Source organism: Muscardinus avellanarius (assembly GCF_963383645.1).
Source record: "Muscardinus avellanarius genome assembly, chromosome: X".
Lineage (NCBI taxonomy): Eukaryota > Metazoa > Chordata > Mammalia > Rodentia > Gliridae > Muscardinus > Muscardinus avellanarius.
Window position 1 is genome coordinate 83,616,180 of NC_137792.1, and position 11,491 is coordinate 83,627,670.

At 35.3% G+C, this 11,491-nt stretch overlaps 1 protein-coding gene across 1 annotated transcript; it reads left to right on the forward strand.

The window, feature by feature from the left end:
- Window positions 1–5,136: 5,136 nt before the first annotated feature.
- On the forward strand, window positions 5,137–10,237 carry LOC308278971 (60S ribosome subunit biogenesis protein NIP7 homolog; the record flags this gene model as incomplete). Its single annotated transcript, XM_080718953.1, has 2 exons — window positions 5,137–5,207; window positions 9,751–10,237. The coding sequence occupies 2 exons, from the start codon at window positions 5,137–5,139 to the stop codon at window positions 10,235–10,237; spliced, it is 558 nt and encodes a 185-aa protein (XP_080575079.1).
- Window positions 10,238–11,491: the final 1,254 nt, after the last annotated feature.

Consider the following 11,491-nt stretch of genomic DNA (forward strand, 5'->3'; position numbering starts at 1 on the left):
AGACACTTCACAAAAGAAGAGATAGAAAGGGCCAATAGATACATGAAAAGATGTTCTTCATCACTGGCCATCAGGGAGATGCAAATCAAAACTACACTGAGATTCCATCTAACCCCAGTCAGAGTGGCAAGCATAAAGAAATCAAACAACAACAAATGCTGGCGAGGATGTGGGGAAAGAGGAACTCTTTTACACTGTTGGTGGGAATGCAAACTAGTTCAACCACTATGGAGATCTGTGTGGAGATTTTTAAGAAAGGTGGGAATAGATCCACCATATGATCCAGCTATACCACTCCTCGGTATCTTTCCAAAGGGGTTGAATTCAGAGAAATACAGCAACATATGCATACCTATGTTCATAGCAGCACAATTTGTAATAGCCAAAATATGGAACCAACCCAGACCACCATCAACAGATGAATGGATAGCAAAACTGTGGGAAATACACACAATGGAATTCTATTCAGCCTTAAAGAAGAACAAAATTATATCATTTTCAAGAAGATGGAAAGCCCTGGAGAACATTATGTTAAGTGCGATCAGCCAAGCACAGAAGGAGAAGATACATATGTTTCCTCTAATATGCCCAAACTAGAAAACTCAAAGGATACCAGTGGGACTCCAGATATTAGAGGGGAAATACTAGCTAAGTTTGAATGGAAAGATAGGAGAGGAGGAAGGCCGATCTTGATTAATGAGGGTCTACACCTGAACATGTGTAAAATTATGAATAAGACATGATTAACCTGGACAACCATTGGTGTGAGGGGGGAAGGGAAAATGGGTGCGGGGGCGAGAGGGCACCAAATATAGTTTAAATGTATACTATTTATGTTCAATAAAAAAAATAAAGACTTCCATGGTTAAATTTATTTCTAGGTATTTTATTGTTTTTAAGCTTATTGTGATAAAATTTTTCTGGATTACTTTATCAGTGAGTACTTTGGCATATAAAAAGCTACTTATATTATTTCTCAAATTATTTATTTTGTGATCTAAGTATCTGTTGTTTTGCAAAAGTTTGTTTATTTTATATTGTAGATAAAGTTTGTTTATTTTATATTGTAGATAAAAATACATTCTAACTTTTACCAGAGATGTTTTTCCAATTTTTGTCTATTAACTTAAACTAGAAAGTTCTTCATTAAAATAAATCTTTACATTTTTGTAATCAGATATTTGACTTACAATTTGTGTATTTTGTTAAAAGTTATCTCTAACCTAAAGCAAAAATTATTTTATAAAAATATTTGCCTCTTTTTGCACCTTTCCTTTCCACAGGAAGACCTTTAATACATTTACATTTCACATATTCATATGGTTTGAGATATTTCCCAATAAATTTTTTAAAAATCAATTTTATTAATACATAGACAAAAATAAACTGCACATACTTAAAGTCTCTTATTATTTTCTGCCATGTAGAATGACATTTATTTCTTCATCTTGCTTGATTGCACTAGCTAGACTTTCCAGTACAATGTTGAATAGAAGTGGTCAGAGAAGGTATTCTTATTTTTTAAATCTTAGTGAAAATTGTTCAATCTCTTACATTAATTATAATGTTAGGTGATTTTTTATAAAAATATGTTGAGAAATATTGCTTCTGTGCTTTGTTTGCTATGTTTTTGTCATTAATGTTAAATTTTACCCAATCTTATACACTTATTTAGATGATAACTATAATTTTTTGCTTGTTAATATGTTATGGTAATTTGTATTTGAATGATTAGCCAACCCTACATTTCCACAATAAACTCCACTTGGTCTGCATGTGTTATCCCTTTTACATATTACTTAATATATATTTTTATTGACTTTTTATTGTTTAAATCCTTTTAAAGTATAATTTCAGTGTTTTTGCTATTCACTGTTTTTAATGAGAAATCAGAATAATCGTACAACCTAGCAAATGTACTCTTAGAGAGTATTAGTATAACTACTGAACTAACTGAACTTTGAGCATAAGTAATAGGAGCAGCTCTAGGAAAGAATGCCACATATTCCCAAAATTCCTTCTTAAAGTTTGATAATTTTTTATTAAACAAATAATATTTTTATATTTTTGCTGATTTATGAAGATATGAAATTATTTTTTCTTATTGTTCATCTAAATTTATTCTTGCCATTATGAGGAAAACTTTGTCAATATATATATATATATATATATATATATATATATATATATATATATATATTTTTTTTTTTTTTTTTTTTTTTGGTGTGTGTGTGTGTGTGTGTGTGTGTGTGTGTGTGTGTGTGTGTGTGCCAATGGGGATGAAACTCAGGGGCTTTTTATTTCCAGGCACACTCCCAGATCTATTTTAAATTTTATTTGGAAACAGAATCTCACTAAGTTGCTGAGAGCCTCATTAAGTAGCTGAGGCTCGCTGCCAACCTGCACAATCGTCCTGTCTCAGCCATCCAAGTACTGGGGTTATGAGCGTGCACCATGACACCGGGTGTACTAATTTGCAATCCAACCAACAGTGTACTAGAGTTTCCACATCTCCACATCCTTTCCAACATTTGTTGTTGATTGTGTTTTGAATGATTGCCATTCTAATTGGAGTTAGGTAAAATCTCAGGGTAGTTTTGATTTGCATCTGTCTGATTGAAAATGGTGTCGTTATTTTTATACATGTATTGGCCATTTGAATTTTTCTGTTGTGAAGTGGCTATTTAGTAATTATTTAATTTAATTACCCATTTTATTGGGCTATTTGTTATTCTTAGCATTGAGTGTTTTGAGTTCTTTATATATTCTAGATATTAGTCCTATATGGAGGGAAAAAACTGGCAAAACTTTGACAAAAATGTATTATCAAAAGATGTAATTGTCTAACAATGGTGACAGTACAACAAAGAAATAAGAGTAATGAAACTGGAAGTGACATTGGATATGATGAAAAGATTTGAGAATGGTTATAATGAAGGCAGGAAGAAAGACATAATAGTAGAAATTAAGAGAAAGTAATAGTCATCAGTACAGCAGAAATGTACTTTTATTCCAAATAATATATACACAGATTTCTTATATATACCTACTCTTTAGAAAAAAACAGAAAATATAAGCAGATATTTAAGCTAAGTATATAAAGTAAGCATCCTGGTCTATTTCAATATTTTTTTACTGATATTATTCAATTCACTCTTTATCTGGGGTTTCATTCAACTTCCTATAAATATTCATTATTTTTTCCTATTTCATGAAGTTTTACAGGAAATATAGTATACCTAAAGATTTAATAAAATAATTGCTCTGCTAGAACTTATATTCTAGTGGGAGGATACAAACAATAGAGGAGGTATATAAGTAAATGATATAGCATACCCAGAAGGTGATAATTTCCATGGGGAAAAATAAGATGAGTATGTAACAATGCTAAAGTTTGGGTAAATTTTCAAATAGTCAGTTTAGACTTTTATCACAGAAGTGACCTCTGAATGAAATAGGGGAGAAGAAAAACTGAGGCACAAGTCTGGGAAGAGTATTCAAGACACAGAAAGCTAGTGATAAACTTATCTAGACCATAACTGGGGGGAGTTTGAACTGTTACTAGTGAGACAAATATACTAAGAGGATCTCAGATTGCATAGAACTTTATAGTTTATTGAAAGGACTTTGAATTTGTGTGAGACAGACAGGCAAAAGTGAGGTTTGAACAGAAGCATAAGCATGATCTGAATAATATCTTAACAGATTTGTTCATGTATTTATGCTTAGAACAATTTGAAGAGAGGACAAAAGTAGAAACAGAGGCACATGACAAAAGTAGAAACAGAGAGCATGCTGCATAAAAAGTAATATAACTACAAGGTTTCTTGCATGTATAGCTAGAATTATGGAATAAACTGTTATAAGAAAATTTATGGGAACAAATTTGGAGCTGGGAGAGTCCAGGAGCTCAGTTTTGGCATCTTTCAAAACAAAATATAACCATGTAATTTCACAGAAAAAAATCCTTTTTGTTTCCGGAATAAAATTCAGTTTCTTTAGAATTGTATACAAAGTTCTGAATTCCATAAACACCGTCTATATTTTTGGGTCCATTATTTATTATTATCTTACTAAACCATGTGCAATTTTCCCAAATGAGAACAATGAACTGAATGTTATTTGCTGTCATATGTTTGGACTCTTTTTCTTTTACCATTAGCAACTGCACAAATATTAAGTTTTAAAAACTCTAAATGTTCTATATTTTTATTCCTTTTTAAAGGGGTAGCTAAAAAATCTTCTCTCTCTTTCTAGGCTCTCTCTGTAGACTCTTGGTGGTTTTCTTTGCAGCAGAGTAGCTTTCTAAGTTAATGTCATTCTATTTGTTAAGGATTTAATTTTCTGAGCTTTTTGGGATTTCTTGAGGAAGTTTCTACTGATATTTATATTTTGGAGTATTAGACCTATAACCTCTTCTAGTTATTTTAAATTTTCTGGTCTAATTTCTAGGTCTTTGATTGATCTTTAGTTGACTCTTGTGCAGCATAAGATGTTGAAGTTTAATTACACTCTTTCACATATAGATAACCAGTTTTTTGAATATTATTTGTTGAAAAGCCTATTTTTTTCTCCAGTGTATGCTTTCAGGGCTTTTATAAAAAATAAAGTGGGGGAGAACAAAATGGCTACTGTGAGAAGCAGAACAACTCAGTAGGTGAAACAAAGTTAAACTAATGAGTAGGCAGCATCTTGAAAAACAAACAAATAAAGCTTATGAACCAAAAGAAAACCAGGAACAACAGGGGAAAGAATCTAGTACTCTAAACTGCGAAACCCACTGCAAAAAGCCTGAGCATGTGACTGATCTGCTACAGACATGGCCGAGCCACTGGCACCATTACACGCCATGGCCTGCCAGCCCAAAATATGAGTCCTGGCTCTGGCCAACACAGAAGACCCATGAAATTAAAAAAAAAATAATCCAAGAACTTGAAAGCAATCACAGAGCTCCAACATCTTAAGCAACTGACATCATGCTTCAGGAACACAGAAAAGGATCCAAGAGTCCATGCACTCATCAAAAGCAGCACATGCAGTGGTGCAGCAAACTATTCAGATACCCTGTAGCAGGACCAAGTAATCCTTTGCATTACTTGTTACTCAGTATCTGGTGAAAGACAATCCACAGACGCCATGGGACCTGGAGGGCTAACCCAGTTAGAACCTTCAGAGATACTGGAAAGGTGCTCACAGTGCGGCACAAGGTACTAGGGGGTTGCTCCAAGACTACACTGCATGTCCCCCACCGAAGCAGCTAAGGAAGCACAGGTACAGGACAGAGGGCCTGAGCCCTGGGCAGAGAGCACAAAAACCCAAGAGTGCTTGGACCACAGCCTGGAAAATAGCAGAAACCTGAACTTACAGGGAACTCATTAACAGTGACACCCAATACCCTGACACCAAAACACAAAGCTGTCAGAGGCAAGATATGGACGCAAACACTCAGAGAGTGGGTTCAAAAGTTGACATTAAGGCTAGGTGTGGTGGTGCACGCTTGAAATCCCTGCACTTGGGAGGCAAAGACAGAAGGATTGTGCAAGTTTGAAGCCAGCTGCGCTGGCTTAAGAGACTTTGTTTCCAAATTTAAAAAAAAAAATATATATATATATATAATAGGTCTGGGAGTGTAGCCTGGAGTTGTAGAAGGGCTTCCAGGGACCCCAGTAACACCAAAAAAAGTTGACAATAGGATACAGAGGAAATAAGAGACATTGGAATATACTCCAGAACCTACCACAGTGAACAGACATACAGATATTATAAGGGACCAGCCCTATATTTGTAAATGAGTAGTACTGTTTTTTTCTCTTTTATTTATTTTTTGTTAGTTTGTTTGTTTTGCTTTTTTTTTTCCTCTCACACTGTCACTAGTTTTTTTATAATATTCTATTTTTGTTCTTTATGCTTTTTTTCCTTTTGGTAGTTTTTATTGTCTTTGATTAATAATTGTTAGTTTTTGTAACTTGTTTTGTTATTTTATTCGTTATTTTTGCTCCTCCTGATTCTATTTACAAACTTCCTCAATCAAGCCTATGTTCCTCTTTCAAAACTTTTCTTTTTTCCCTTACTGTATCTCCTTGTTTTATAGTAAAGATATTATATAATCCATAATTAAATACTCTACTAAATACAAGAGTCATACTATCTAACCTTTTCTCATTTTCAACCAGATACTACCTTATGATACTTAAATTCTTAATCAACTTAATTGTATCCTCTATTTACCAGACTCCTATATCCATCACCCCAACTCCTGCACCATTACCCAACCCTTGTCATTGAAAAAAGCACTGCTTACCTGCTGACATCTCTAAATTCCTATTACTAGGATTGGATCAGACATAATACTCACAAAAGACAAGATGCCAAGACACCAGAAGAACAAGCCTGAGAACCTTAAAAATATGAGAACAAGGAACAGTAAAGAAATAACTAAAAGCCTGAATACTGACCTACAAGAAATGCAAGAAGGATAATTCCAAATCCTGATCTTCAATATTATGAAGGGCCTCAAATCAAGTGTGCAAGAAATGCTTCCAAGAAGATGGCAAATGAGAAAAGCAGTTTATGAACTCAGAACAGAGCTCAAAACCAGAAAAGAAATACACCAGCCTCATGGCTGAGGATGTGGCAGCAGCACCATATTTTCAGCAGTGACAGCCAGTTCATTGCGCCCTGCAACAGCTCCTGATCAGCGTGCACAATATCCATGAGTGAAATTGCAGCCCCTAAAGGAGAAATCTCTGTACTGAACTCCTAGGGACTTGTGGAGCTTTGATAATCTCCTTGGGTCTGAGATTTTGCAGTCCAACCCAGTGAAGGGGTAGCAGTGGCAGAGATACCACACCCTAGTCCCAGCTCCCTGTGGGAAAACGCCCAGCCCAGCACCCACACGGTCTCACACAGCCTCGATTAACTTCCTGGGTCTGAGACTTTGTGATACAACCCAGTATAGGAGTAGTGGCAGCTAATATTACCATAGATTCGAGATACAGAGCACCCTAAGTAAAGTCATAGTGACTCAGGGAAGGCACAAACTTCTGAAATCAGAGGAAAAAAGAACAACAATAGAGTAATGAATGCCCACAACCCCATATTATCAGAACCTGATAACACAGAAATTCAGAGATCTCCAGATGATCAAATCAGGAGTATAACTGTATATATAATACAGGACCTTTGAAAAGAATTTAGAGAGAGTCTATAAGAAATAAAGGATGCAATCATTGAGGTAAAGGCCTCAATTCAAAGTATAAACAATCTATTAGACCACATGAAGAACAGAATCTCCTTCCTAGAAAATGATCACTCCAAAAATGAATGCATAATTTATAACTTAGAAAAAAAATCAGACAGCAGGAATCTGACATTGAAGAAATATGGGCCCATTTTAGCAGAGCTAACCTAAGAATAATCAGAATAGAGGAGGGAAAAGAAAGTGAAACTAAAGGGATCAATAATCTCTTCAAAGAAATAATAGCAGAAAAATTTCCAAACATAGAGCAAAAGGTCGACACACAAGCCCAGGAAACTTATAGAACTCCCTTTAAACCAGATCAGAGGTTCCTAACACCACATAATTGTCAAAATAACCAATGTGGAAGCCAAGGAAATAATCTTAAAGGCAACAAAAACAAAAGGGCAAGTGACATTCAGAGGCAAACCAATTAGAATCACTCCAGACTTCCCAAACCAAGTCATGAAAGTCAAAAGGGCTAGGAGTAACATATTCCAAACTCTAAAAGAAAACAACTTCCAGCCAAAAATTTCCTACCCAGCAAAATTTTCCACAAATTAGATAGGGAAATAAGAAGCTTCAATGACAAACAGAAACTGAAGGAATTTGTCTTCAAAACCAGCATTAGAGAAAATACTAAAGAGATTAACTACAAAGAAGAAATTCACACCAGAACCAGAGAAACAAGATTTCCAATCCAGCAGACAACTATGCAAAGAAGAATAAACAGTATTTCAAACAGAAATAAAATCTTAACTTGTTAGGAATTAAAAGTTATCTCTCAATAATCACACTGAATATTAATGGCCTCAATTCCCCAATAAAAAGACATAAAGTGTCAAAATGGATTAAAAGCAAAATCCATCCATATGCTGCTTCCAAGAAACACACTTTAAAAGTAAAGAGAGTAACAACTCAAGGTAAAGGGCTGGACCAATGTAATTCATCTTAAGCAGCCATCCTAACAAATGTGAAGTAGTATTTCACTATAGTTTTACTTGTATTTCCTTATTGATTAGTTATATTATGATAATTATGAGTGATATTCAAGTGTTTATTGGTTATATAAAATATTTGGAGATTCATTGTTTATTTTAGTCTTTTACCTATTTCTAAATTTTATTGTTTGCTTTCTTTGTTGCTAATTTTTAGGATTTCTATTTGGAATATTAATATACCTTCAGATATAGCATTTGGAAATATTTTATCCCATTCTATCATCAACTCTTAACTCTGTTTACATTGTCTTTGGATGTACAATATATTTTTTAGTTTTAGGTAGTTTGTTTATTCTTTTGTTGCCTGTGCCTTTGAAATTATATCCAAGAAATCACTGCCAATTTCAATCTTGCAACATTTTATGACCCAGGTTTTCTTCTAAAAGTTTATAGTCTTAAGATTTACATTTATTTTATCTATTTTTAGTTTCTATCTGAATTCTACAAAATGTACAGTGAAGAATTAATCCCAATATTTCACAAAATGTTTTGGGAAATTACAAGAGATGGAATTCTCTCAAAATCTTTCTCTGAGGCCAGTATCACATTAATTCCAAAATCTTATAGAGATACATCAAGAAGATAAAATTACAGATCAATATTCTTGATAAACATAGATGCAAGATTTCTAAACAAAATACTAGCTATACAAATTCAAAACCATATCAAGAGAATTGTACACCACAACCAAGAATGGATTTCATCCCAGAAAAGAAAGGCTGGTTCAAGAAACACAAATCAATACACGTTATTCACCACATAAATAAAACTGAGAACAAAACATCATGATCATATCAATAGATGTTGAAAAAGCATTTGACAAAATCCAACACAGTTTCATGCTTAAAACACTGCAGAGTAAGCTAGCTGTGGTGGCGCATGCTTGTAATCCTAGCATTCAGGAGGCTGAGACCAGAGGATCGCAGTTTGGGGACAGCCTCAGCTACTTAGTGAGGCCCTCTGCAAATTAGTGCGACCCTATTTCAAAATAAACAATAAAAATAGTAGGGCAGGGGGTGTAGCTTGAGGCCAAATGCCACTGTGTTCCATCCACAAACCCGCAAAAAATCAAAAAGAAAAACAAAAAACACTGCAGTATATTGGAATAGAAGGAATGTATTTCAACAGCATTAAGGCAATATATAAGAAACCTGCAAGAATTACTTCTAAAATCAGAACAAGTAAATGATGTCTACTATCACCACTCCTTTTCGATATAGACCTCAAGACTCTTGCCACAGCAAGAAGACAAGAGAAGAAAATCAAAGGAATTCAAATAGGAAGAGAGGAATTAAAAATATCCTTATTTTCAGATGACATGCTCTTTTATCTAGAAGACCCAAAGAATTCAACCAAAAGAAAACTAGAGTTTATTAACAAATTCAGCAAGAATCTACAATGAGGCAAAATAGGAGCAGGAGGGTGGGCATGGGGACATGTGTGGTGGGCCCTGGATGGCATGGGGATGCAGTGACATTCTGGCATAGCCTCCAGTCCCCTTTTTACCCACAGCATAGGGGAGAATCTTCAGCTGCTGGTGGACAGGCCTGACGGTACCTGCTGTTTCAGACTGCATAACAACCCGGTGTATTACATGAGTGAGGAGATCTTGAAGCAGGCCGCCACAATCTCTGGGGACAACTTGGTGTCGCTGGGGACCTGCTTCAGAAAATTCACTAAGACCCACAAGTTCCAGTTGCATGTTACAGCTCTCGATTACCTCGCTCCTTATGCCAAGTATAAAGTATGGGTAAAGCCTGGAGCAGAGCAGTCCTTCCTGTATGGAAATCATGTTTTGAAATCTGATCTCGGTGCAATTACTGAAAACACTTCTCAGTACCAGGGAGTGCTGGTATACTCCATGGCAGACATCCCATTGGGTTTTGGAGTGGAAGCAAAGTCTACACAAGAGTGCAGAAAATTTGACCCCATGGCGATTGTGGTGTTTCATCAAGCAGACATCGAGGAATATGTACAGCATGAAGAGACGCTGACTTAAAGTGAAGTCATCACCAGGACTCAGGCTCTATGAAAGGACCTTGCTTCCTTTCCTGTCTGCAGATGCCTCCACCGTGTTGGATTTTGTCAGCACTCTGGGACCTCTACAGGACTTTCCTGATTTAACATTCTCTCTGACAAATGCAGGCTGGATCTTACTATACAGAAACAGCTCAAGAGTGGAATTTCAGACCCTTGTATTTGTAACTAAATATAATATTCTTATATTTGGGTCATCCTTATATTTTAATCAGAGGGCTTCTTGTTCTAAGTAATAAGTTCTAAATCCTTGGGACTGAGGACAAGAGTAGCTTATTGTTATTTGTGATGTGATAACACTTTGTTTTCCAGTTTCATGATAACACAATGAATCTGTTTTGTTGTTTATTAATATCATTAAAGATAGATATTGCTATTTAAGATGACAGACCAGTCAGGTGTGGTGGCACATGCCTGTAATCCCAGGACTTGGGAGACTGAGGCATAGGAGGATCACAGGTTTAAGGCCAGCCTCAGCAACTTAGACCCTGTTTCAAACTAAAAAATAAAATAGGACTAGGGGTGTAGCTCAGAGGTAAAATACCCCTGGGTCCAATCCCCAGTATCTCATACACAAGAAAATTGTGGGCAATATCTAACATTGTACAAATGAATTTGTCTAATATATTAGGGGCAGTTTATTATACCATTTATCTATACAGTAACACTGGTGTGGAATAAAAACTTGGTTTCAAACCCTGATCCTGCCACCTACTAGCTATGTGGCCTTAAATTCAGCATTTAGCTTTAATAAGCTTAATTTTCAAACCCACAAAACTAAAAAATAGTTATAACCATCAGTCTAAAAGTGGTTTTTAGAATTAGAGATCATGATTGTAAAGCATCGAGCCTGGTGTCTGGCAAGTGATGGGTTTTAGTAAATGGTGAGAATTGTTTATATGTAGCTGAGCATTGTGGTGCATGACTGTAACCCCAGAACTAGGAGACTGACAGGAGGAACATATATTTTTCTATTACAAAGCATAGGGTCTTATGAGTGTACTTTGATTGTGTATTTTTAACATGCTGTATTTTGAGTCTTTCATGGATTAGATGAGTCCAGGCTCAATTTTTTAATAACTTTAATTTCATAAAACTTTTTTGTGGTACTGGGGGTGGAACCCAGGGGCATTCTATCTCTGAGCTACAACCCCAGCCCTATTTTTTATTATTTATTTTTAAACAGGGTCTTGATGAGTTGCAAAGGGCCTCACTA